The sequence below is a fragment of the Dasypus novemcinctus genome, chromosome 6 (assembly GCF_030445035.2).
Source record: "Dasypus novemcinctus isolate mDasNov1 chromosome 6, mDasNov1.1.hap2, whole genome shotgun sequence".
NCBI classification, from domain to species: domain Eukaryota; kingdom Metazoa; phylum Chordata; class Mammalia; order Cingulata; family Dasypodidae; genus Dasypus; species Dasypus novemcinctus.
In genome coordinates, this window is record NC_080678.1 from 21,142,118 (window position 1) to 21,170,096 (window position 27,979).

The window sequence follows — 27,979 nt, forward strand, 5'->3', positions numbered from 1 at the left end:
TATTTATTAATCTACAGAAAACCTAATTTGAAAGAGTGCTTAGAACTTTAAGAAATTTAAATTACAATGCTACCTGTCCATTGGTGAACCCATTCCTCAAATGAGGTTAAGGCAAGAGGGCTGTGAAATGAAAGTGCTGACCTGTTTGAGGTATTAAATCACCTCTTTGGCTAATTTAATTTACTTGGTTATTAACTTAGTTGTGCATTTGTGCTCCGGTTTCATTCTTTCATTGTCATTTGTATCACAGTTCTGGGGCATGGTCCCATATGATCTCATAGATTGTGAGTACACCCATGCACGTGCGTTTGTGCCTGAGGACTTGCACCCAGTCAGCCTCCTCCCTTAAAATGAGTTTTTCTTCCAGGTTTTTCAGACTCCGTTGTCTGTTGCTAAGCACCAAGTGAGGCAGCAGCAACCACGGACTGACACAGTCCCCCCAGTTTAGAGTGAGACCAGTTCTCCTGCCCCACGCTCTGAGAGAGTGCCACTGAACTAATTTCAAATCCTAGCTTGGAGAGGGAGGCCTTGACTCTATGATGAGGACAATAAGTTCCCTTGTTATGGTTACTGTTCAAAAGGAAAGGTCCTCAGTGTGCTTCATAAAACTTTATAGAATATATCAGAAATCTAAAATCAGCCTACTCTCCTACGGGTAAGTACATAGCAATTTAAATAATTTTGGGAAAGGCAAATAGTAATAACCTTTTAACAAAGGTTCTACAGCATATAAAGCAGTTATTATATCTCTAAGTGTTTGAATATGTTTATTTTTGATACTCCTTTGCTATAACCCCAACATCAGCTTACAAAGGAGGCAAAATTAGTCAGCATATGTGCGCCATCTCTGTTAATGACTTGCTGGTGGCTTGTTAAATGTCATCGCATAAATAATTGTGCTTCTAATAGCCTCAAGAATATTCATTCATTGATATGTTTGTTTATTCATACCCATTCTTATTCCAAAAAGCATCTAAGGAGACTCAGAAAGGTATAAACAATACAAGAAAAACTAAAAATTTAAAAGAGGAATCAGGAAAAGGCAATTGAAGGGTAGGAGAGCAAGATGGAACGGTGATGCCACCATACTAAGGAGGTGGGCCACAATAATGTGCCTCTGCTAGTTTTTAGCATGGGTGTGTAAGACAAGCACAGATGTGCACCTCTTCCTGCACACACAGCTTCTAGTTTAAATAGGTTTTTGTTTCGAGATGTTCTCATTTGTAAAGTATGAGGCATTTGAATTGAGGTTGGCAATTAAAGTTACTGGCGGCTTTTACTAGGTGGAACGCTAGCATACAATCAAATCCTTATGGAAATGAGATCACTATAAAGTGAAATCTATGGGTATAATTTCAAGCACATATACAATATATGTATTTTACTGAACAACAAAGTTAAAAGAATAAAAAGAGTGCATGAGTTCATGAAGTTTTAGAGCAAAAACAATATGGGGACATATTTCAAACCTACTAGTCTAATAATACTAAAGATGTGGCTGTATGCTGGTGTGTACAAATAACTAGCCAGAAGATGCTCATGTTTTAGCTAATTCCTCTACAACTTCTGTGGGGAAGAAGGGCTCCAGGGGCTCAGGCAGCTCACCAGCCACTGCCGCAGCTTCGGACGCCTCAGCAGCCTTTTCGGCTTCCTCATTAAAATTAAAAAATGTGTATTCTTCATTAAAACCTATAAGAAAACAACAACATAAAGTTTACAATCTCACCCAACAGTGCCAATATTATGATGTTCTTTGCTATGTGATTTCAAGGTTTTCAGAACCATCCAAAGGTGTCACAGAGCAGTGCAGCACTCAACAGTGCGAAGATCACCATCAGAAGGACTCCAGAGCCGTTTAAAATGGCCTCTGTCTTTGCCTCTACATTAACTGGGTAATGCAACTGTTCTCTTCAATTTGCACTATACCCTAATGGAACATTCTAATGTGCAGTAGACTTTGGGCAGAGCCCTAGAAGAGGATAAGAGGAAGGAGATGAGCAAGAGGAGAGGTCAGTATTATACCTGAATACAAACTGTCACCAGCTAACTATTCCCACGTAAATGATTGCAAACTTAGGCTGTTCCAGTCAGGTCCGTGTAGCTAAAGACAGGATTTTAAAGGCTGAGCTTTTGCCAAGACATCCTATTCCAAAGCAGGAGTAGATAGATTTGGTTTTCCATTTTTGGTCCCCTTAACATTTATGGGCCACTGCCAAGATCAGAGAAATCCTAGTTAATCCAGCAGTCCATTCTAGAATGCTCAGGGGCCTGCATTGTCACCAGGGAAGGGCTGGGCCTTAGGTAAGTTCTTTTTGATACCCTGAAGCTGCTGTTTCTCTTCTGGTGAAGTCTGGCTTGAAATGGAAGTTAGCCGAGGAGCCTAAGGCCTCCGCAAGTCAGAGAGGATGTAAAACATAATCAGGTGAGAGGTGGAACAATATAACTTTACCCATTTGGAAAAACAAGCCCTTGCATGTAACACAGCTAAAAACAAAGTTTTGATTGCCCTCACACGGCTTTGTCTCCCAATTGTATCTTTATTTTCTATGACTCTAGTGTGTTTCAGTATCACTGCTAATGTTAAACGTGACAAATTTACAGTCACAATTTCTCTTGGTCCCTTTAAATGTTTCTGCATGCTATGTGCCTCCTTTTGTCCATCACAATCAGTAACATAAATAATAAAAATATGTGTTTGGGATGTTTCTCCCCAGTAGGCAGGACACTGTACAGCTACCTGTTCAAATTTACAGAAGTCTGGTTTCATAAATGACTGGTTCATTTCCAAGGCATAATGTTAAAATTAACATGCTGCCTACTTGTTTTAAGTAAAATGAGTTGTTTCCAAGAACCATCAGGAAAATATTTGCCTTTAACTTTCATGGGTTGTGCAGAGAAACTGTCAGTATAATTTGGACGGTAACAAAAGGTAGGCTTGGAGATTCCAATCAATTAATTCTATTGAAAAGCATCACGCAGCCTATTCAGCGAGAAGAAAGGCAAGAGTTTTAAACATTCAGGTAAATAGATAATCCATTAAAACAACAATGTACATTGTGGCAAATGCCATCCTAGTTTTGTCAGCACTTATTTTTAGGCTTTGGATTCCCCTGCCCTCCTGCCGAGGGGCTTCTAGTCCCCCTCTTCCCATCTTTGTTCTCTTATTCATGGCTAAGTGACAACAAAGCAAGAAAGCAGACATACCCAGTGCTCCATTCTGGACAAGTTCTTCCTCTATAGTAAAAAGGCGGTTGTATTTAGTCACACGTTCGCCGCGAGAAAGACCTCCCAACTTGATAAACTGGACACCAAGTCCAACGGCCTTAAGTGGGAAAAAACTACTTTAAATAAAGGTGTCATGTTTGGCTAAATAAAAAATTCCTTCGAGAGAGAGGAACTTTGTTATGGTGTGTGTTTGTGTGCATGTTTTATATATATATAAATTTAGTTTTTTATCTTTACACAAGTAAAGTAGGCTTCTTACGTGCCAAGAATGTCAAAAAGTAAAGAGAGAGTGTGACTATACATTAGGCGCTTTACTAGTATGAAAGCACACAGATTTTATCTAGGAACATTCTGGCCTTTCTCACTTCATTTTAGGAAGTAAGATTGCAAGTGAACAACCCAGTCATTTAAGTGCGCTCATCATTTTTCCTGGACTTCAATCTTTCTTCTTTTTAAAAGTTCAAAGATTAGCTCTTTGCAAAAGGAAGCTGTCTAGGAGGAAGCAAGTCTATTTCATAAAAGGTTACATGACTTTATCCACCAAAGACTGCATTTCTCTGAAAGACCAATTCGTGATAAAAGCAGTGTTTTGGCAATTCTGCAATTGACCAGCTTTCAGCACTTACCAAATCGACAAGGCTGTCATCAGACGACTCTCCTTCTGTACTTCCAAAGATGGCGATGTGCTTCTTACCTAGAAGCAGAGGAATTCTTTTCAAATTTAGATATTGTAGGAAAAATTAGCATATATATGAGCCTCTGGGATGAAAATAAATTTTCCAGAGGTGTACAAATTCCCTATAAAGAATCAATTATTTGACCATCTAAGAATTCTGATCCAACCATTTGCATTTTCATTGCCCTGGTTTTATCTGTCCCTGTTTCCAGTAGCTTAGATAATAAATACTAAATAAATAACCATATCAACTTAGGATACCATAAAATATAGGATGCACCAATATTATCATTAAGAAGGGGGGGAAATATTCAAGTGCAACTGACACATTTCTAAGACCACAGCTGGAAGTCATGATTCACTTTCTGTTCCATGTAGAGAAAGGTGCATCTTTGTGTCAATGAAATACAGTAAGTGCAAGGGTATTGTAGGGGAGTTGATTTGTATAAATGATGGCTTTCACACTTCACAACGTAGAATTTTATTCAAAGGAATCTGTTATTCTGAATGTTTCCTTATTAGAAAAGCAGTATTGACAATATTTAATCGGCCATTTGAGGATCTCAAAACTCCTTGAAATTGGACAAGGTCTACAATGTTCAAGCTGGAGTTCTTGCAGTGGTGATAGTGTTTGTGTTTTAATGGTAGGAGCTACAGAAGCAATCTGATGTGGATGATAGAATGACTGTGGGGTGGTAGGCACAGGAGAGAAAGCCAGGGCTGGGGCCTCTCAATGTACCACCCAGGCCAACCCTGCCTGAATCCTAGACTGGGGGAGCCTGCAACCTGAAGAACAGTGTTGATTTCATTCCATCCTCTGGCATCAGCCCGGGTCCCTGTTTGCAGATCTGACTCCACGTCCTACCCTAGGTTTGAGAGTAGCCTACCGTCTAGTTCCTGAGACCCACACATGATCAGTGTTTCAGGCAGTGTGCATAAGGGAACGAGACTCCCACAAGAGTTTATAGTCTAGGGGAAGACCAGACATTAAACAGTTGTACAAGTAATTGTCAGTACTATAAAGAGAAAGGATAGGCTGCTATGAGAAAGATTTAGAGCAGAACCTGGTTAGGAGTGGGGGACGTCAGGGAAGCCATCTCTACCTGAAGATGTAAGCCAAGACCTGAAGAATGAGGAGTAGTTAGCCAAGTAAAAAGTATAAGGCAAAGCATTTAGGCTGAAGGAACAGCATGTTCAAAGACCCTGGGGTAGTAAAGGGTTTAAAACTTTTGTGAGGAATTTTTAAAAAGGCCATGGAAAGACACCCTGTGTTCATGGATTAGATGACTTAGTATTGTTAGACAGTAATACTAACCAAAGCAAACGACAGATACAGTATAATCCCTATTAAAATTCCAATAACCACTATTGTAGAAATGGAAAAGCCTATCCTCAAATGTCTATGGAACTGCAAGGGATCCCAAATAGCCAAAACAATATTTAAAAAGAAAAAACAAATTGGAGGTCTCACACTTCCAAATTTCAAAACTTACTACAAAGCGACAGTAACAACAACAAAAAAGTGTGGTACTGCCTGAAGGAGATCCATCGATACATGTATATCAATGGAATGGAGTTGAGAGTCCAGAAATAAACCCATACATCTTTGGACAATTTATTTTCATCACAGGTACCAAGTCCATTCAATGTGGAAAGAATGTTCTCGTCAACAAATGGTGCTAGGACAACTGGATCTCCACATGGAAAGGATTAAGATGGTCCCTTACCTTGGACCACATACAAAAATTAGCTCAAAAATAGATCAGTGATCTAAATATAAGAGCAGAAACTATAAAACTCTTAGAAGAAAACGGGGGAATCTTCATGACTTTGGATATGGCAATGAAGTATTACGACATCAAAAATGAACAAGAAAATAAAAAGATAAATTGGACTTCATCAAAGTTAAAGCTTTTGTGCATCAAAGTATATTATGAAAGTGAGAGATGTGAGAAAATATTTGCAAATCATGTAACTGGTAAGGGTTTAGTATCCAGAATATATATATATTATATATATGTGTGTGTGTGTATATCCTACAACTCAACAACAAAAAACAACCTAATTTTAAAATGGGAAAAAGACTTGAGTAGATAGTTCTCCAAAGAAAATATACAAATGGCCAACAAACACATGAGAAGATGCTCAATATCATTAACCATTTGGGAAATGCAAATCAAACCACAATGCAATATTTCATATGCACCAGGATAACTATAATTAAAAGAAGTGTTAGCAAGGATGTAGAGAAATTGGAACCCTGTACATTGCTGGTAGGAATGTAAAATGGCGAAGCCACTATGGAGTTTGGCAGTTCCTCAAAACGCTAAACATAGAATTACCATATAGCCCAACAATTCCACTCCTAGATATATATATATACCCCCAAAGAACTGAAAACAGCCACTCAAACAAATGCAAGCACACACATGTTCATGCACCACTGTTCACAACAGCCAAAAGATGGCAACAACCCAGATGCTCATAAATGGATCAAGAGATAAACAGAATGTGGTATATCCATACAATGGGGTATTATTCAGCCAGAGAAAGGGATGAAGTACTGATACATGCTACAACATGGATGAACCCCCAAAACTTTAGGCTAAGTGAAAGAAGCCAGTCACAAGAGGTCACATATTGGGGGGGGGGGGGAAGGGGAGTAACTGCTTAATGGGTATATAGAAAGTTTCTTCTTGGGGTAATAAAAATATCTTGGAACTAGATAAAGGTGGTGGTTGTACAACATTGCAAATGTATTAAATGCCACCGAATTGTTCACTTTAAAATGACTAGTTTTATGTGAATTTCACCTCAATAAAAAAAGAGAGGCATTGTTGGAAAGTGGGCCCTCCATGGCCTCTAGGGAAAGTTACTATACGGAAGTGATCATGTCGACCTCATAGGGCCATAAGGATTAAATTTAGTCCTTCTATTTATTAAATATATATATAAATATATAATATATATTTTGTATAGTATATAAAAGTATATATAAATATAAATATATATATTTATTAAATATATATCACACCCACACCAACATGTCCCCACAAGAATAATGTTATTTTGAATTTCAGTTCAAGCTCATGAACCCCTTGTTAAGAACCCCTGATCTAGAGCATAAAGTGGGATTAAATAATAAGGGAGAAATTCTAGTACCTTAAGCAGTGTGTTGCAGGCTAAACACATCTGTCTCTACTGCTCTTGGGCAGTGTTCAAAGCTTGGCCTCTGTGGATGGGAAGCTGTTTTCTTTAGTATGAACACTATGTTGTGCCTGGAAACCTGGCTGAGGCAAATGAGTTCTCAGGTAGTTCATGGTTCGTGGTTCAAGGTTTGAGACTTCAGCAGGAGATGCTGGTGTACCCTCTGAATTTCTCTAAATTTAAGGTTTTGCTGTACTCCAAATTGAGAGCCCCAAACAAACTGAAAGATGCACTAAGGGCTATACCCTCACAGAATAAATCAGGCTTTGGATGAATGGTTAGGGGCAAAAAGAAGTTGTGAAGCTGACAGCGGCGGCCCTTGGGGAAGGGGATAAATGGGGCTCAGTGCCGCGTGGTGAGGTGAATTGGGAAGTTGCATGTTGTTCTCCAGCACTAAATTGCTTCAAATTGTTGGAACTTTTTTCTTCCAAGATTTATTCAGTGCTTGTGTTAACTGTGAAATACTGCTTGTTTTGACTTTTTGTATAACCAAGTTAAGTTCGTTAAGGGTCTTTCAAGTCTATGTTTTTACTCACTTTCAATAAGATCAGTTATTTGCACCAGGTCAGACATCGTAGTGTGATTTGTATGATTTATGATCAGCCCACTGGATTTTGGGGTGCTGATGTTTCCATCCTCTAGAAGTTTAGAAATGCTTTTGGAGGCAGTTCCTGCAATTATGTAACATCTGGAACCAAGAGCGTTCCAGATTGTGTCCCACTGTTCGGAGTCCTGGGGAAATATTTAAGAATTGATCATTATAATGTATTGAACACAATCTCAAAACATCAGAATCACATAGCACATAGTCATACACCGACTGAGGGATACACAACACACTATTTTCTTTTGTAACTAGGCTACCACAGCCACAGAAATTAACAAGCTTCATGGACAGAAATCTGAAATGATTTCTACTCGAGTTTAAAGATCTAGTGAATAAAATGCTAATGAGACATTAAATGCTATTCTCCTCATTGAGTCTAGTGGTCTTCAAAGCCAAGTTATTCCCATCCTCTGTACCACCCATGCTGCTGCTGAAGACTGGCAGATTGGGTGATGTTGTATTTATTTCTGGTAAACTTGCAACTGAAAGAAAAGAGCCTGCAAGGGCTCAATCCCCTTTTTCTTACCACCCCTTGTGGTAGATTGAATTATGTTCCCCCTCAAAAGACAGTATCATAATCCGCGTTCCTGTGGGAGTGAATGTATTTGAAATTTGGACGTTTTGGGGAGGTTGTGACTAGTGAAGTGTGGCTAACTGAAGCAGGGTCTTCATCCGTCTCACTGGAAGCCTTGTAAAGAGAAGGCCACAAGGGGAGCCAGAAGTCAGGGGAAAGCAGAAGAGCAGAACAAGGAGAGAGAGATGGCCCTGTGACGGGAGGCAGAGATGCAAGCCAAGAATTCGTGCAAGCCAGCATGGGAATGCTACAGATTTTGGAGAGAAAGCATGGCCTTGCTGATGGAGGACTTTCAGCTTTCTAACCGTGAGCCAATAAATTCCTGTTGTCGAGCCAACTCATGTGGTAGGTTTTGTCACAGCAGCCTGGCAAACTATTTTTATTGCTGAAACCAGCATATGAAATGACTATGTTCTCAAAATGGAAATAATATACAAAGTCATCTCCCAGCTGTTGTACCGAAATTCAACCTATCCCATGAAAACAGTCCTTGCATCTACATCCTATCACATTATAAAGAGCTGTGGTCACAGCTTCAGGACAATGTCATCAAAAGGCAGATCTGGCAACTTTGAAGTGTGGATGGTATCTTTCATGAGCAGTAGTGTGTGGCACAGGGCGTGAAAGGCCTACAGACTGGGCAGGAGACCTCCTGGGACTCCAAATGAGATCTGGCACTCATATGACCCCAAAATTAAATAGCAGAGTTCTCTCAAATAGAAGAAAATATTGTTCAGTATATCTGTTCAATATAGGTAATGGTTTGCACATTCATAAAAGCAAGGCTTTAAGTTTTGGACTTGTTTCAAATGGGTTAGGAGAAGAGACAGTCTTTTGTGGCACATAAACACCTCTTGTCAGATGTGGTAGCTTCAGTAGATGACAAAACTTCAGTATTGCAAACTTTTCAAAAATATGGCTCTTTCTATGTATATGTAGTTATTGGATTTAGGTTAAAATCTTTGGCCGAGTAGAAGTTCTATGTCCAGAAGCCCATAAAAAAAATGATATACAATTAACCTCTTGAAGCACCAGCTAGCACAGGGGCTCAGCATCCATCACATAGGCTGCCTGTGAATACAGAGATACTCCCTAACATGCTTGTTTCATTGCCTAGTCAGGCACATTTCTATGTAACTGTTTCTGCTGATCGTTCGCTTAGTAGATGCCTTTCTCACAAATGCCGAAGTAAGTCAGCCCCAGTCCACATTGCAACATATTTTGAATGACAAAGGTCCAAATGAATGAGATTTTATTGTTCTATCTTTCGTTATAAAATTTAAGATGAGTCCTCTTACCTCCTTCCTGAAAGGATCAATTAAGGCAATAATTGAAGGGTATTTGTTGATCAGATCCACATATAGGTCAACCATCTCAGCTGCATTCTTGTATGTTCCCATCATCACTTCATACTTCCCTTTACTCTGATACGTGCAAGGAAATTATTAGAGAATAAATGGTGACTTCTTCCCCATGTTAAAGATGTGATTCACATTCAGTAATCCTATCAAAGATTGTAAACTGACTCCTTTTGGGTCACATTTATCTGAGAAATCTCTGTTAATATAAACCTGGGGGAAATCAAGTCACTGTTTAAAATGAAATAGCTACCCTTAGATTCTCATTCCTCTTGATGACCCACAGAACTCATCCCACTGACTTTAGATGATGCCTTCTGCAAACACAAGAACACAAAAGATACAGAATGGGAGAGGAATAATGTCTAATTTAGATTTATGACTTGGTGCCAAGACACCTGGCTGCCTGGGTAGATGGACAACAATGTAAAGTTATCAAAAAATAAACAGAGTAGCAATGCAAACTTGCCCACTCACTAGAACCCACTGTCTTTCAACTTGCAGTGAACACATCACTTTTTCCCCTACTGTGACTGTTCTAGAATATGAAACCAGGGCTGGGCTTCTGAGATACAAACAGCTAATATGAAATGCATGGTGAGTTATGTGAAAACATTTCTTTCTCAGGGAGTATGTAACTTCTAGTCATAATAATATTGTCTTGAAGGTGGAATTGGAGTGTAACCCCATTCTTTTGAAGTCTGAAAAGTCCCCAGGTCATTAAGTATAGAAGTAAGCAGGGATGAAGGATCTAATGTCTTCCAGCAAAACAATGCACCTGTACTCCCAAGTCTGTCCGGGGATGGCACCTTGATGGATATATATTTGTTATTAAAGAAAGTAGAGCTTTATTAGAGCAAAGCTTTTAAATCCACATTGTTTCCAATATTTTCATTTCATTTTAATAAACTACCATTTATAAGATTAAATAAATGTGGTAATAATATTCCTGTAGGTATACTTTTTAACAGAGCAAGCCATTGTCAATATTGCTGAAAAGAAGTTCTGCCTTGCTGTTTTTTTAATTTGATGAAAGACTCAGATTGAAATTGTGATAATTGGGAAACGGACTTTGGCCCAGTGGTTAGGGCGTCCGTCTACCATATGGGAGGTCCGCGGTTCAAACCCCGGGCCTCCTTGACCCGTGTGGAGCTGGCCATGTGCAGTGCTGATGCGCGCAAGGAGTGCCGTGCCACGCAAGGGTGTCCCCCGTGTGGGGGAGCCCCACGCGCAAGGAGTGCGCCAGTGAGGAAAGCCGCCCAGCGTGAAAAGAAAGAGCAGCCTGCCCAGGAATGGCGCCGCCCACACTTCCCGTACCACCGATGACAACAGAAACAAGACGCAGCAAATAGACACCAAGAACAGACAACCAGGGGAGGGGGGGAAATTAAATAAATAAATGAATCTTTAAAAAAAAAAAGAAAAAGAAATTGTGATAATTATATTGAAATAACTTAAAATGTCTCATTTTGTCTCAAAGCTTGGAAAACAAGTATTTTGAAATTATGACATTCAAGGAATTCATCTCCATGAAAGGAAAATGAATCCAAAAGGGAGAATATGCTAAGTAAAGTATGAGAAATGGTCTACTGTGAGTTTAAAAGGTTCCATTTAAAGTTTTTCTGATGAAAACAAACATGATGTTGACATTTTTGGAGTTAGTGAACATTGAATATATTGGTGTTTTTCATATTGCCCAATGTAGATATGAATATAAATATTTCATTATTAAAATGAAGACAATTATATTCTCATAAGTAAATATCTTTACTTAAAATAATATCGTAGGCCTGTCAAAGATTACAATGAAAGGTTTAAAAAAACAAAAAGGACAGTGACAAAAGGGCACCTGGGACATTTAGGTCCTGGGACGGCAGCAGAATGGAACAGAGTGGCTGTTTGGTTTGCAAATGCCTTCCTGCTGCTGCTGCTAATAGAATGGATTCCATTGGAATTAAGCAGGTTCCAAACAAGTACATAATTGAAGGGATTTTATATGTTTTTTTTTTTCACATTAAAAAGCAGCAAGAATTGTAGCTTCCATAATGTGAAGCCTAAAAATCATATTTTGTCAATGAGGAAATGCTAATGATTTTGAACTAACATTAGTGTAAAGAATGATCTGCTATCAAGCTAATATAATACATTTTACTGAATATAAACAATAAATACCCATTCTAGTTAGCACTAGCAAAGTTGGTATATTCATAGTTCTTGGTTCACATTGCTGATGAAAACAGGCAACTCTTTTTTTAATGGTATGCCCAGGAACTAGTTGTTACATGAAGAATAGGAAATTATTTTAAACATTTCTTTATGTGCGTAGTTTGTTGTTTTTGTTTTTTTTAAAGATTTATTTATTTATTTAATTCCCCCCCTCCCCTGGTTGTCTGTTCTCTGTGTCTGTTTGCTGTGTCTTGTTTCTTTGTCCGCTTCTGTTGTCATCAGCGGCACGGGAAGTGTGGGCGGCGCCATTCCTGGGCAGGCTGCTCTTTCTTTCATGCTGGGCGGCTCTCCTTACGGGGTGCACTCCTTGCACGTGGGGCTCCCCTACGCAGGGGACACCCCTGCGTGGCAGGGCACTCCTTGCGCGCATCAGCACTGCGCATGGCCAGCTCCACACGGGTCAAGGAGTGGTATGTGTGGTAGACGGACGCCCTAACCACTGGGCCAAGTCCGTTTCCCTGTGTTTTTTTTTTAATAAAAGTAAAAGTACTTTTAGAAAATCAGCCAAACCTCGAGTTCTTATACACTGTTAAAAATTTCTTTTGTAGTTAACATAAGAATCGCAAATCTAAGCAGGATCCTATTTATTCATATCTCCTGAATATATACTACCAAGTCACCAGAAATGCATATTGATATGCTGGGCATTTTATAAAATGTAGACTGAGTATTTATGTCTTTGAAAATGGGGAGTTTATCTACATGTCTGAGACAGGAACTTCTAAAAGCTTTCCTAACATATCAATTTTCCAGGTTTAAAGGTTAATTGATGGTGCCTTATCCCAAGGAAGTGAAGACTGCAACATTTTGTTATGGCCTTGTTTGCTGCTTGTTTTGAGTTTTCATTCTCTTTTTAAAGTAACTTCCTCCAGTGAGTCATAGCATAAATTTCAAGAACCATATTTCTGGAAAGGCCTATCAAGCCACAGTTATAACTGATCTACTTTTCATGCTTGACAAATTCAGCATTTACCAATCGATTGTACCAGTTTGCTAAATTACCTTTCAATAGTGCTCATGATTACAAGGTAAGCAACACATTTAAATCATTTTATTACAGACTTTTTCTGTATAATTTTACTAAGAAATTTTTTGTTCCTAATTTTTAAAATGATGTCATTATATTATTCTCTGGTCACTGGTTAATTTTTCTGTCTCAACTCCATTCAAATGTGGCCCAGTTCAAACAATATGGATCTGTTTGGGAAATACTCAGTTCAGCTCTTCTTTTGCATACTAATTTAAAAATAACGGAACCTTCACCAAAGCAAAAGTGCTAGAGTGAACACTTACATAGTCCATCAATTCATGTGCAGCACAGTTGATGGCTAGATGCAGATTTGTTCCCAGCTCCAGCCCCAGGGTAGCACAGATTCCTTGTATGAGGAGCAGCGGCTGCTCTGCCGTCTCGTAGTTGATGGTTAAGCAGCCAAGATGGGACGGCTTGCCAGTGATCTGCTGCTGCAAGAGCACCAGACATGACCAAGGTGCTGGCGACACAGCCCTGGAAAGAGGAGATCCTCCCGTTCTCAACGATCCTACTTCTGGGTCCCACTCATCTTTTGTTTTTTGGGCACATGAATTTCTGTATCATCTGGGAGTGATTTTGCTGCTCCTGCGGTTACCAGGTTGGACCTGGGAGCAACTCTTCGGCTCTGCTGTGGCACCCGGGGCCAACCTGAACCCCACCCAGCAGGTGGGGGGTCTCCATGCTGTCGCCAAAATCGTCCAGGATGCTGGTCCTCTGCCTGCATTCCCTCCCTCAAACCTGCCCTCTCCTAGGTCTTTAGGACATGACTGTTAAAACTCAAAGTGTCACCCTCCTTTAGGAAAGGCTGCATTTTGAAAAAAAAGATGGAAGACTCCAGCTAGAAAGATGCAGCCCTGAGGATTGATTTCCTCGGAAGAGGATTTGGGAACCCAAATGACCCAAGAGAAAGGCAACCCTGTCCCTTTGTCACAAGGTCAGCCTTGATGTGCCCTCACTGTAAACTGCTAATCTGCAATTATAGTGTAGGTGAAGCAACATGAGTGATTTCGAGGGCTTAACATGTGTGTGCATTTACTAAATGCAAGAACAAACATGAACCCAGGTAGGAATATTCCATTTTTACTGGAAAAATTTACCAGCTAATATATAATTACTAGCTTATAATTGCCAGCTAATTATAAAAACCATATAATGTTTTTAATGCCTATGAGAGGAACTTTTCATCCAGCAAACAAAGGAATAGTCAGGGAAAATTTTTGTGTATCAATGGTGGAGTTTCATTACAGAATCTTCTAAACAATGAAAGCATCACTTATTTGGTGCATCCTAAATTCCAAATACTGGTCTAAGTGCTTTACATAAAATAAATATATACTCCTGACTTGCTGAACTTGCTGAAGTTGGTACTATTGTTTTCTCTATTTTATGGAGAGTTAAGGAACTTGGAACAGATTTTAATCCAGGCAGTTTGCCTACAGAATTATGCCCATAACTCTGGTGCATCTGCCTCTCTAGAGTCTAGACTCTAACTTGTTTCTAGCAGGAAAAAATATATCAAAAAATATAAAGGTGGCCACAGGGAAAAGGCTGATCTTGGTCTCTGCAAACATATTAGACAACCTCATCGCAACAATGGGAATAGTGCTGAGATTTGGTTACTTGTGTTCACCATTCCCAACCTCTCTTGCACGATCCACTGTGAGAGTTGTTCTTGTTCCAACATCTACAACTGGCACGTGTTTTACTTACTGCTGTATTTATTCACGTCTCTCTTCTGTCTCCCACTCTTGAGTAGTAACTTAATTCTGATCTTTACTGAGCCCTCTCCTTTCTTTAGCAGCCCTTCCTGCTAATGACATAGACAGGGTAGGCCTAGTGAGTGCAGGCTTAAAAGAGCAAATATTGCAGATGTGAACAGCCTTCCTCGTGCGCGGTAGCTGCAGCAGGTGTGTTCGCACTGTGGAAAGTTGGGGGATACTCTAGGCGGATGTAGCTGAGCACCCACAGCCATCATCAGAGCCATTCATGGACCAGGCCCAACGGGTCTCCCGAGGCTCTCACATGGCTCATCCAAAACGCTGTTTCAGTGCTTGGGCGAGCCAGAGGGGGGCATCTTTTTATGCCTTTCCTTTCTTTCTTTGGTATTAGTCAAATGAAAATCTAAACTAACCTTTATGTCTTTCAGCTAGTTATCAGCGATTCAATTTCCCAAACACCTCACCTGTAGGGTTTCAAATGTAATTCTATTACTTAAAAAAGCTTTCCCGAGCCTCCGGGATTTCAGATGCCCACACAACTGCCGGAGAGGCAGGAGCAGGTTTATATGCCAGCTCTGGGGTCACCTCGGTTACCGCCCTTGGGGCCTCATCACCATATAACCTCCATATGCCTTAGGCTTGTTTGGAGAGGAGAAGAAAAGAGAAAGGGAACATAGAAATAAGTTGGGTTGTACAGCAGTGTGGTAAACAAACACATATACTTACTTGACTCCTTTTCCCTCCATTATGCCCTTTCTTTGTGTCTGCTTTTGGAGGAGGGGGCTGTGGAGAAAAGACAAAAACCCATCACTTGATATTTGCAGAGAAACGAGTGGCAGTAAGCAGAGCTCCAGCCCCACTGTCTTGTGGGCTGCCGGGGCCAGGTCAGTCACTGCGAGGCCCACTCTTACCCACAGATGTTGGGATGACACGGCCACTATCTACTTTTATAAACCCCAGATCACTTCTTACATTCTGGTACACATTCTGTTTAGTTCTTCCGTGCCTTCTGCCCCCATCCCAATCACATTTCTAGTCCCAGAAAGGCGTCTTCTTCCTTCCCCGTTCTGAGCACCTGGTGTGCAGTGTTCTCCCAGGCACTCTCCTTGGCACCAGGAGGCAAGGTTCCCGCCTTGCCCCTAGAACAGGGCATCACTGTGGGATTTGGTCTTATGAGTTTAGCCTAGGTGTTTGGACATTGTCAGGGGGCAGACGCTTTCTCCTACAAGGGTGGCTGTGACTTTGGGAAATGGCCAAAGGTCATTAAATCTGGTCAATCAGTGGAGGTAATGCCATTGGAGATTATAAGCAGAGGTAATTCCCAAGGAGGAGTTCCCACGCTGTTTGGGGGCATTGACAGCACACTAGCAAGTATTCTATTTTTTAAGGGATGCAATTTAATGGCCACCATTTGCTGGCTGTATAAACCAGGGTGCATGAATGTCAAGATACACACTCAAGTATGTGCAAATGCATTATCCCACTTCTTTTGGCCATGAGGCCACCTGCACTTGCTATCCCCTGGTAAAAATAATTTAACAAATAAGCAAATCAATGTGCCAGGCACTGGATATACAGGGTGAACGACACAGCCAAGGGAGCTTGCAGTCTAGTGAGGTAGATGGGTGCCAACTAGCCATGAGCGAGAAGCCTGTTGCCACAGGGGAAGATGGTGTGATGGGAGTGTTGAGCAAGGGGACTTCATCTGTGTAAGAGCTGGGGAAGGGGACACGTGGATGAAGGGTGGGGTTGCCGAGCCCTCTGATAAAGGACCGAGCCTGGCCTCCCAGAAGAAACGAGAGAGCCAAGACCCCATGAGTGGTGAACACCTGGGCTGGTGTGGCGGGCAGAGGGAGGAGCAGATGGTCAGGAAAATGATGCGGAGGATTTTGAACTTGAACCTAAGGGCAACGGGAAGTCATGTGACACAACCAGGTGAAGATGTGCAGGATTACTGGAATCGACTCAGAAGGACAGATATACTGTGTATATACAGTATACTGTGGGCTTGATTATTGGATTTCTCCCATGGTTTTCATGTCTTCCCAATGAGATCCTGAGGGCAGGAACTCTGTTCTTATCCCTGTGGCACCTAGCACAGGGCTTTGCAACAGCAATATGTGACTATAGGAAAACAACCAAGACCAATTTTGGTTTCCTAGTTTTGACAAACGTACCATGGGTACCATGTAAACATTGGGGGAAACTGGGAGAGGGGTATGTGGAAACTCTCTGTATGATCTTTGCAACTTTTCTTTAAGTCTAATGTTTCAAAATAAAGTGGTTATATTTTTTAAAGCCCCCTAACAAGATTGGATCCCTCTCCCAGAGTCTGAGGTCCAGCCTCCCCGTATCACTGTATATTGCTTTAACTAGAATATGACGGGACGACCGGTGACTCCCACACCTGCCTCTCATTCTGCCTCTGTGACTTCCCCAGAGAGGGGCAGCTTGGCCAAGGGCCCTGGTATGCCCAACGCCAGGACGCCAAAGGAGGTAGTCTGGCTGCAGTACATCCCTTAACCACTATGCCAAACTGCTTCTCACATCACGGAGGCAAATCCTTTATTTCTCTTCTAATCCTAAAGGATGATCTTAGCATAGAGTCAGACACCTCAGAAATCAAAGTGAGATTATTAAGAACCATTAGAAATTGGATCTGTAGCCAATGGTGGAATGGTGGAATGAGATTATTAAGAACCATTAGAAATTGGATCTGTAGCCAATGGTGGCTAATAAGGGAAGCCCAAAGCAAATGAATATATTTTCCATACGACTAACAACAATATTGATTTAACTTAAAACAAACTACAAATTGGATACTCAAAAGTGTTCAAGTGTGTGTCAGTAACTGGACACCACAGAATCTCTATACTTACTGTTTCAATAGTTTTGTTAATATGTTTCTGAATTTCCAGAAGCATCTCTACACCCTGTAAGTAGACACAACCATGATTGTCCATAACTGCGGTCCATAAGTTTTAAATATAAATACTTACATCATACTTGACTATTTCTAACTCAGATTATTTGTAGACTCCCTGATATGACACATATGAAGACAGATCAAGAATGGCACACCAAGTGCTTTGGTACCCAAATAACACAAGATATTAACCAAAGGTAAGATGCTGGCACCAGGCTTTGAAATTCCCATCTTCCACAACTGTTGTGAGGTGCTGATGGTTTTCTTTATAAAATAATTCTTATCATAAAAACAATCTTAAGTTTTTTTCCTAATAGGGATTTCTACTACCATATGTAAATTATCATTCATTTTATTATAGGAGAAAAAAGTTTCCTGTACTTTTTCCGAAAACATTCACGATAGAACACGGAACATTGAGTTCTCCCAAATGCCTAATAGGTAGAATATTTTGTGAGGGTGTAATGAGGCATATAGCAGGCTCTATACTGTGAAGATGTGATTTAGGCTTCACTCACTCCATAAATATGCACCAGCATGTCTCTTGTGTGTCAGGTAATCTACTAGACCCGGGAGTTGTTGCTTAAAAGAGTGGGCTGCTAGGAAAGTGCCAGCTTCCACTTGCTGCTGCCGCAGTACACAGACCCCAACTCCCTCAAATGATAGGCCCCCAGCACTCTCGAGGACTGCAAAGTTACTCGACTGTGTCTTCTCTGTGAGTCGCGAGCTAGAGTCAATGCTCTAGTGAGGCGGAGGTCGAAGGGGTTCTCAGTGGGTTCTTTTTGGTTTGAGGTCTTGACTTGCTTCCCACTAGCCATGCTGATTTCCTAAAATACTTGTTCTCACTTTCTCTTTAAATCCCTCTCCCTTGGTGTCATAAGCCTTGGGGACCTACACTACACTGAAAACTCATTGATGATGGAGTGTGTGGGTATTTTGAGAAAAAGGAGCTGGCGATAATTTAAGGTACTTGTTTGGCAGTTAATCCAGGATGAGGTATACAGATCACTTCTTTCATCAAGTTCAGCTTTCCAGGTGATGACTTCCCACAGCTGAGTAGAGATACCATCGGCAAAGGTACAGTTAGCTTTTTTGGCTGTTCCTGAAATATAGGAAAAGTGAGGGGAACGCAGAAACATGTTTCATTCATGTTGAGATTCTAATGGGTTCTATTAACAGATATAAGAGATATGTACCTGACTGTGCTTCAGTAACGCAATATTTAAGTACAGAGGATTATTGCCCAGTATGGCACTGGTTTTGGCAACAGCTAGTGACACAGCCCCTATGGCCATACTTCCAGATAGTACAGGTTCAACCGGTTCTGCAGGTATAATAGGTTTCTCTACAATATTATCATTTCTCCCTGGGGGGGAGGGGAACAAAAATATTGATAAAAAATATTTTTTAGTAGGAAGTTTTGACTATAACAAAACTATACTTTTACAGGCTTTAATCACAGATGCGAAGGCCCAGCAAAAACTGATGAAAACTGAGGCTGGGAAAACCATATTCTCTATCTAGCTCATCCCTTAAGCTTCCTGTTTAATTTAACTTACTACTTGCCCCCACCACCACCCAATGCTCAAATAGCCCTCCCCCGCGGATTTTGCTTCACTAAGAAATCCTACGCCATTCAGTATGAACTCCCTCAACAATCCTGTGAAGTAGGTATTGTTTATTTATAGGTAAACTGGGGCTTAGAGAGGTTAAGAAACTTGCCCATATCTAAGAGGAGTGGGTAGAGAGAGGATCGGACAGTCTTCAAACTTCAAATCCTTGTTTTGTTGTGTTCCAGCATGGTTGGGGCATACCCAACTTCCTGTTGAACACCTCTTCATGAGTATGTCTAACTGATCTTTCTTCCCAACCTGAGGCCAGTGCCTTATTCTGTGCTGTTGTTGATCTTTAGAAATGCCTCTTAGATCCAACCATCCACCCAGAATCCTTACCCATTCCCTTTAATTAGGCTCGTAGCCACTCCTCTCACTCCACATATGATCAGGTACCAGAGAGTCCATCGTATCATCTCTGTTCTCTGTCCTGTCCTCCTCTTCCCCACAGCTACTGCCCTGGGTCAGGTCCCCAGTAGAAACAAAATATGTAGGCACTGAGCATATAGTATGGGTTTAGCAAATTACTGTCCCCTCCTGCATCTTTCCTTAAGTGCCAGGTCCTCTCAGCCAAAAGGGACAACCAAACAGCACACCCATGGGTGGCTTCTATCTATAACTCAGTAGTAGCCATCCCAGCTCTCCCAAGAGAAAATTGGTCTAACATAATTATTTTGCCTTGGGAAATACTCTTCCCCAATCTGGGCCTCAGCATCTGAATCTATGAAATCAGAAATCTTGTCTCTCTGGTCCCTTCCTGGTTCTGGTGCTCTTTTATTCAATGATACCCACATTTACTGGGTGTTTACTTTGTATCTGGCTCTGTGCTAGGCACTGGCCATGTCAAGGCGAATGGGGCATAATTCATGCCCTCAAGGAGCATGAGCTCGTTGGGCAGACAGACAAAACACTGTTCCAATACTAGCAGCAGCTCTGAATTAACATTTTGGAGGGGCTGAGATTAGCAATCTGTTGGAAGGGGTGGATTATATGCTTTAAAACCACAAAATTTTCCAAAGAAATTTTTATTCATATGTTACATCAGACTGAGAAAATGCTGGTTGTCCTATCAAAGGATATCATTATTCTTTAAAGTATGGAGTGGCTTTTTAATCAGGAAATAAAGTGTGTGTGTGTGTGTGTGTGTGTTTGGGGGGTTTAAAGGTTTTGCCATGCCACCAACCCCTTGCATTGCCACTGTTCAGTGCAGTGTGGTAAGTGATACGAGTGGGAGATGAAGTCCTGCTCTCCCTACACAGCAGCTTCCTATGAGGAAGTGGCATGAAGGATGGATGGCACCTGGCTATGGCCCAACTTGGGTCAGCAAAGAGACTTGGGAAGGCAGTGCAAACTTCAGTCTTTCAGTCTTTGTCACTAAAGATTCTGCCAGATGGTGAGCCACCAACCTGGCTTTTGTCCTTTCTTTTTTGCAGGAGGTGGAGGAGGAGCTGGTGGCAGCGGTGAAGGTATAGGCACTATTGAGTCTTCCATGCTCTTTTCCAATTCTTTTTTCTCCTTATCTTCTTGTACTTTATTTTCAAAGAATATCCTTAAAGACAAGAAAATATGGCATTACAATGGGATATTTAGGAATATTTTGTTCTGTAACTGTGGTCGTGCTTTGTTGCTGACCCCTATATGTTTCAATAATTTACTCTGCTTTTTCGGCTACTTAAGTACTTAAGAACAAGTCAGCTTCAATTTCCAAGGCCAAAACATAATTATGCTGTTGTAAAACAGAAATTAATTTTGGCTTGGAAATAAATATTTAAAGAGTTTGGGTACTCATTTTTGAAATTATGTGAGCCCTGTTTGCATTTTTTAAGTAAAATTTACAGACGTAATTTGGTTAAGGGCTATTAGATTTTTTAAAAACATAAATGACCATCAAAAAGATAAGTGAGCTAAGAATAGACAGTGAAATATAACACTATATGTACTATACGTATTTTATGACTTTTTTTTCTTTCTTTTTTTTTTTGGCTTAACATGAACAGTTAAAACATTTTTGAGAACTTCCCCTTAGGTACATCTACATAAAATTTCAACACCCCAAAATAAAGAGAAGAGATTACAAGCTTCCTTAGAGAAAAACATGCAAACACAAAACAAAAATATGGGAATCAGGTTTGCATCTGACTTCTTAATAATCCAGAAGCCAGGGGGCAATGCCTTCCACATCCTGAGTACAACTGATTCCAACCAAGACCCCATACTCAGCCAAACTATCAACCACAAGGGCAGAGTCCTGACATTTTCACACAGGTAGAAACTCAAACAATTTACACCCTACATACCCTTTCTCATCCTTACTTTTGAAGGATGTAATTCAGCAAATCAAGAGAGAGGAAGATATGGGATTCCAGGAAAGGGAGGCCTTTATGGCATCTCTGTAGTAGGTATTGAGAGGAACAGGTCCAGATAGGAGTTTGGAGAGAGAAAACTCCAGCAAAAAAGGAATGCAATAGAATTTTAAAAAGAATGGAAAAAAAAAATAGCACTAGAAACCCCAAGAAAAACAAAACCTATTCAAAAAAGATTTTTACAAAAGTCATGCTCCAAACTCTGAAGCAAACTGAAAAGTACAATTATTCACAAGTAAGCAAGTGATGATGCTTAAGGATAGGGAATCCATTTGACATTCATATGGCCCAGAGGATGGTGGCGCTGGACCTGCACAAAAAGGAAAAGTACTTTTAACACATGACCTGGCTGGGCACTGAACAATACTTATATAGCCCTAAGCATGGAAACACTTCCTGGGTTTTCAAATGCTAGCATCAACGTATAGACAAAGCATGGAAGGCTTGGTGGTGACCGCAGGACAGAAGGTCAGTGTTAGCATCTGTAACTGTATGAAAGGACACAAGAAGCTCAGTGGGTGGGAAGGGATGGAACGGGGAGGGAAAGAACATCGTTCCTAACCTGACCCTTTTCCTGAAAAGCTTTTACTGAATCCCAGGACAATCCTAAGCAGGAAAAGAGGCTGAAAAGCTTTGAGTCATACACAGTAGGGTTTTAATAATGGAGTTTGCAGAAGAAAAACAACATTTTTTGCTAAATTTTGCTACTTTAACCTAATACTTCTTAAATGGACTTCCCAACTCGACTGATACCACAGATCTGTTTTACTGGCAGGGGAGAAAGAAAATGGATGCGTATCTATAGTTCACATTTATATTTCAAAGTGAAAGACTTACCTAAGCACCTGGTCCACCTGGGCCTGGTTGGAGGGTGCGATCCCCTGAAGCTGCTCGGTGATAGCTTCGTTGACCCACTGCACAGCAGCGCTGACGGCCTCCTTCCTTTCTAACTCCTCTGCTTCTGCCAGCTCAGGCAAAGTGTTCTCGTGCACTTCAAAGTGAGATGAGATCACTACAGAACATACGTTCTGAAAATAATATAAACGTGTTCTATATTTTCCCTAGCTCTCATGGCAAAAGGAAATTGAACTAATCCAGCTTTTAATGTGCATGATATTTTCTCACCAATTTCACGTGGAAAATGAGAATATGTAATTTTCTTTGAGTATTTCTATAGCTGTTGAAACATTGTGAAGCCCAACTTCAAAGAACATGTAAAATTATCTCGTTAAAATACCCTTAGAAAAACCCTACATTGAACTTCATTTTTATCACTACTTCTCCAATCAACAGTAAAAAGAACATTAACAGATTGAATCACAATTATTCTCTGCCCAGCCACTGGAGCAAAATAATGTCTAACCACAAATATATATCAATATAACTTATTAGATGAATTTTTTTCATGTAGGTCAGTCTACATATATACAAATCTATATAAGTCTATATATCAAACTATCTGATTAAATTAATAATGTCAGAGCTTAAAACAATTTTTGCCTCATTTCCTTACTCTTTCCTGTGTCATCTTCGCGTACCTTGTCATGTGGGTACCGAAGGTAAACTTAGAGTCAATAAAAGCCATTGGGGTTGATTGCAGGACTCCTGTTTTATATACATGACTATCTATGACTAGTATTTATCTATATTTCACAAATACTGAATTTCAATACATTAAGATAATGTTCTATGATTTAGACAAGAGTTGCTAATAAATGCAGTGTGCCCAGGACATACTGAAGAAGGCACTTCGGCTGTTTCATACCTTGGTAAAATTTTGAATGGTGCAAAATATTTCCACTTGCAGTGTTGGAAGCCCCAGTCCATCCAGTACATTTTTCCCCACTACTCTGCATATGGTGGGAGGCTTTGCAAGTTTAGAAAAGCAGTTTGCCTTTAACACAAAACACACAAAAAAATCACATTACCTAGTTTATCTTCAAAAGGCCAGTCATATTTACTCTTTTCCAATTCCTACCAACTTCTCCTTGAATGTCATTGCTGGTGCCACGATTAGACTACTAGCTCTATGGAACCTACCTTTCCCAAAAGTGCTGAGATTTAGTTCAGTCTGATGCCAAGTTTCTGATACATGAGATGTGTTGTTTTTGAACGCTCAGCAGAAACAAACCTACATTTCTTAAAGGCCCTGTATCACTATTTAGCAAACCTTTTAGAGTCAACTCAGTTCACTAACCCTTTCAAAAGACAGAAATTAATTGGCCTCTAGAACACTATGGTGCATTCAAAATCAAGAAATCTGAAGTGAAGCAATTTTTATTGATATGGTAATAGGAGTTAACTGATTTAATTCTTTGAATCTGTAATTCAATCTAATGATTTACTGATATTATAATGGTGAAAACTTATGCAGCTATTGTGTTACACTTACCACCAATTCATGTTCACCTACATGTTCAAAGAGGCTTTTTGGGGAACCTCAGTAATAGCAGTTTCATTGATGTGGAAAAGCAGAAGCCATTTAGAAGTGATCAAAGAAAGAGGTTGAAGCTGAGGGAGAAAGCCCACTCAAAGAGTAAGAAGATTCAGGAGAGGGTGTTTCCGTGTAGAGTAGCAGGAGCTAGGAGAGAACAGGTAAAGGGAAAGTGAAGAGAGCCCTTCTTGGCCTCTTATTATGAGAGGGTATTGGGCTCTTTTCATTTAGCAGAGCAGACATCTGATCTCTAGGTTCAACATCCAACCTCAATTTAGGTAAAAGGTCATCTCCCACTCATCAGCAACGTGGCAGCTCAGAGATGGTACCCCAACAGATCTAAAGCAAAAGCCTTCCCCCAATCTGAAGCAGAGTGGGCATCACAATCCCAAAGTCATCAAGATTGAGAATGAACAAACATAAGGCGGGAATGCAACCATGGACCAAATGTTACATGGACTTGTAACATTGATATAAAGATAGTAGTTACCAGAGGTTCTGAGGGGAGGTAGATGGAAGAATAGGTGGAACATGGGGCACTTGGGGGGCATTGGGGGCATTTGGGGGGCACTGCATGATATTGCAATGATGGATACAGGCCAATACACATTTTGTCAAAACCTATAAAATTATATGGTGCAAAGTGCAAACCATAAAGTAAACTATAGACCACGGTTAGTAGCAATGCTTCAATATTTGTTCATCAGTTGTAACAAATGTCCCACACTAATATAAGATGTTATTTATTAATAGGGGAAAATGTGGGAGGGGGAGGGGAAGGGTATGTGGGAGTGCCCTATACTTTCGATGTACCTTTTCTATAGTCTGGAACTACTTGAAAAAGTACAAAAAAAAAAAAAAAGTAAACTAAATAAAGCAAAAGCCAATTTTCAAGCTATCCATGCAATTTAAGGATGGTGGTTTGTATATTACAGAGCTAAGTGCTTAGATGAATTTAGATAGAATCAGGAACAGGAAAAATGTTACCCAGTTTATACTTGATGTGTTATAGTGAGTTCAACAAGTACCAGGTACCTATGTGTACCAGATATTGCCTTAGGAGGGAAAAAGAACTAGCATTTTTTGAGCACATAATATGCATACCTTGGAGGAGTGACTATGTCTTGTTTTTCACTGTATCACGTACCACAGTGCCTGGCATATACAGGATTCTGTAAGTCCACATAAACAGATGTCAGGCATATCCATATGGACTCTGTATATATTATGTCATTTAATTTTATATTATGTCATTTTAATTACATAAGACTGTTTATACGGAGGGATGGTTCATTGGGCACCGTCAATGCAGTGCTCTACCACAGCTAGTAAGTGTCAGAGCCAAGAATCAAACCTAGATCTGCTTGATTCCCAGTAGAAACCTTTTTCAACCGTAAGTTTTATGAGGAAGGAATAAACAGTATTGCTCTTACCTACAGGGCTCATCCCTGTAGGTAAGAGAAGCATAGAGAAATGGCATTTAAGTTGACCATCAGAGGATTTATAATATTTCAGCAGGCAGCTAGAGGAGAAGTCCAGGGCAAATATTTCAGGTCGAGGATATAGGATAAGCCGAGAGGAGAGAAGTGGGAAACTTCAGGCTTTATGGGGATAGTAAGTGGTGCAGTGTGGAGGTGGTAGGGGACAAGCCTGTTATCTGGGATAGGGACCCAGGCCTATGAACCACCCCCAGGAAGGTGTTTGAGCTTACTTAACATCCAAGGGAAAGCCACCGGAGAGTTCTGAGCAAGAGGATGATGGCCAGACTAGAGTATTAGGAACACTGCTCTGGGAGCACTGTGCAGGATGAACTCTATGGAGGGAGACACGGTGAGAAAAAGTATGGCCAAAGCTAGGAGAGTATGAAAATGACAAAGCAATTGTTTTCCCTTGTGCTTTTGTCCAATTCCTGTACATCCTTCAAAGCACAAGCCAAAACTATCATGAATACTACAACTACAACCTACAGGGATCTTCCCTACCCTGAATTCCTTTAATAGATATAGGGATCTCTCCCTCAATCTAGTACACAGGTCACCATATCTTTTTCTCCCATTGTTTTATGTATCAGTGGCTTTTCTCCCTAATCAAGGTGTAAGTTCCCTGAGAGCTATACAAGTCAATGTCTCAGCTGCCTAACATTGCAGTACACTGGGAAACCGGAGACCAAGTTTCTAGTCATAGCTTTTGTGCTAAACAGTTGTGAGACTGGGCAATTACTTTGGACTCCGGTGTCTTTGTAAAATGACAAAGTTAGAATAGATAACCTGCAAGAATTCCTCTAGCATGAGGTACTGAAGAGAATTGAATTCAGAGTCAGGCATTCACTCATTCACCGCGCAAATAGTTGTTGAGTGCCCACTACATATCATGCACTTTGTTAGGTACTAGGGACACAGACCTGGTTTGGTTTCTGCTTCTATCACTCACTGTGTCCCTTGGGGAAAATCATTTAAATTCATTGGGCTGCAGCTTATTTATTTGTAAAATAGGAACCGCAATTTTCACATCACAGGGTGGTTTTAAGGATTAAGTGGGATAACAAAAGCAACCTAGCACAGGGGCTTAATAAACATCCTCCACACCCACCCCAAACATACAACCTTGATATGTAGGCCATACCCAAGAAAATATGGAGCATCCTCTATATCACTGCCTTAAGATGTTGGCTTTGAACGCTTACAGCACATGCCTCTTCACAGTACTTACATAGTCTGCTTGGTGTTGTAATATTGTCTCCTTGCTTTCCCTTACCACAGTGCAAACTCCTACCAGTCCCAAAAACATGGCCTACTAGACGGCAGGTGTTGGGCAGTACCGATGGATCTGGAAGTGAGAAAACACTTGCCTTTGTTTCCACTGCTCATTTATAGGCTAAGTAAGCTACGTGCCAGATAGGAGGCTGGGCACAGGGGCCAGGAAGGTGAGAACGAAAAAGGCCCTGCCCTCAAAAGGAACCCAGGCTGGCTAGTGATTCGGGATTACAACACCTGCAGGAAATGCTACAGGAACACTTAAGAACGGTTAGTTAGGGGTAGAGTTGGGGAGGCTTTGATCTGACTCCTGAGCTGGTCTGATGGCACGGGCATACAGGCAGAGGAATGCGCACGTGGCAAGGAGCAGAGACTTGAGATCGGCCTGAAACCTGGATGCACTGGGCGGTGGCAACACACGAAGTCCCAGGGTAGGCTGAGGCCAAGCTGCAACAAACGCCAAGTCACTGGCTTTCACGCCCCTGTCAAAAGCAGCGTGGTGGAACCCCCTTCTTTCCAGCTGCTTCCCTTCCATTATTTTCTCTCTCGAGTGGCCTCGACCCCCAAGGTTTGTCTCTGCCTCTTCCCTTCGAGAATGGGCTCTCCGCGTAACCAAGACCCCGGAACAGCTGCTGCGGAGGCAGCACGCAGGCGCGAGTCTGCGGCGCAGGCGCACCGAGTTGCCGCAGCGCGGGGCGGAGAGAGGGGGGCTTGAGGGGAGCGGGTGTCTGTCCCAGGTCCCTACCAGGTGCCCGTAGACATCGTCAGGCTGGAGGTAGAAGGTGGAGTTGAGCAGCTCCTCCAGCCTGCGCGGAACGTCGTTCTGCTGGTAGTACTCCATCGCCTGCTGCTTCAGCTTCTGCAGCTCCCTAGTGGTCCCACAGCTGCGGCCGCCGCCTTCTTCCCCCATGGTAGGAGATTTAAGGCTACAGCGGGGGTTAGCCTCGGGGCCCGCGAGCGTCCTTTCCGTCGCTAAGCAACGCAACGAGAGGTTGACCCCAGATCTCGCGACGCTTCCAGAACTAGGTTTTTCCTGCGCCGGGAGCCGCCCCCCCTTTCCCTCTGCAGCTAATGGCCTCTCCGCCCCTGTCGCTCCCGCTCCTGGAGGGATTGGGCCGGGGTTTGGACCCCCTCCTCTAGGGAGAACTGCGTTGCCCCACCTTTGTTTTTCACCACTTTCCCCCGATTTTCCAGATGGGAAAACATCTAACGATCTCCTGAAGTGCTTTTTCGGGTTTCAGAGCGCTTCCCCGCGCCTCAACGGGTGGA

At 41.3% G+C, this 27,979-nt stretch overlaps 2 protein-coding genes across 14 annotated transcripts in view; one reads left to right on the forward strand and one right to left on the reverse strand.

Annotated features, from left to right (window-relative positions):
* HSPA12A (heat shock protein family A (Hsp70) member 12A) overlaps positions 1-27,979 on the forward strand; it is a 321,425-nt gene that overhangs the window by 106,694 nt on the left and 186,752 nt on the right. The gene's annotated exons all lie outside the window — the stretch shown is intronic.
* Positions 921-27,914, reverse strand: ENO4 (enolase 4). Of its 6 annotated transcripts, none has more exons than XM_058298312.2 (14): positions 27,456-27,696; positions 23,289-23,417; positions 22,361-22,551; positions 20,567-20,709; positions 18,744-18,913; positions 18,518-18,649; positions 17,501-17,554; positions 15,348-15,404; positions 13,167-13,331; positions 9,588-9,713; positions 7,645-7,840; positions 3,852-3,919; positions 3,205-3,322; positions 921-1,689 (listed from the first exon to the last, which is right to left on the reverse strand). In XM_058298312.2, exons 1-14 carry the CDS (start codon positions 27,618-27,620, stop codon positions 1,538-1,540), a joined length of 1,866 nt encoding a protein of 621 aa, XP_058154295.1. In that variant the 5' UTR covers positions 27,621-27,696; the 3' UTR covers positions 921-1,537. The 6 variants fall into 6 exon arrangements, with proteins under 6 accessions (XP_058154295.1, XP_004448087.2, XP_023446355.1 ...); XM_004448030.5 differs by having other exon boundaries at positions 13,167-13,334; XM_023590587.3 differs by lacking the exon at positions 3,205-3,322 and having other exon boundaries at positions 1,467-1,689; positions 13,167-13,334.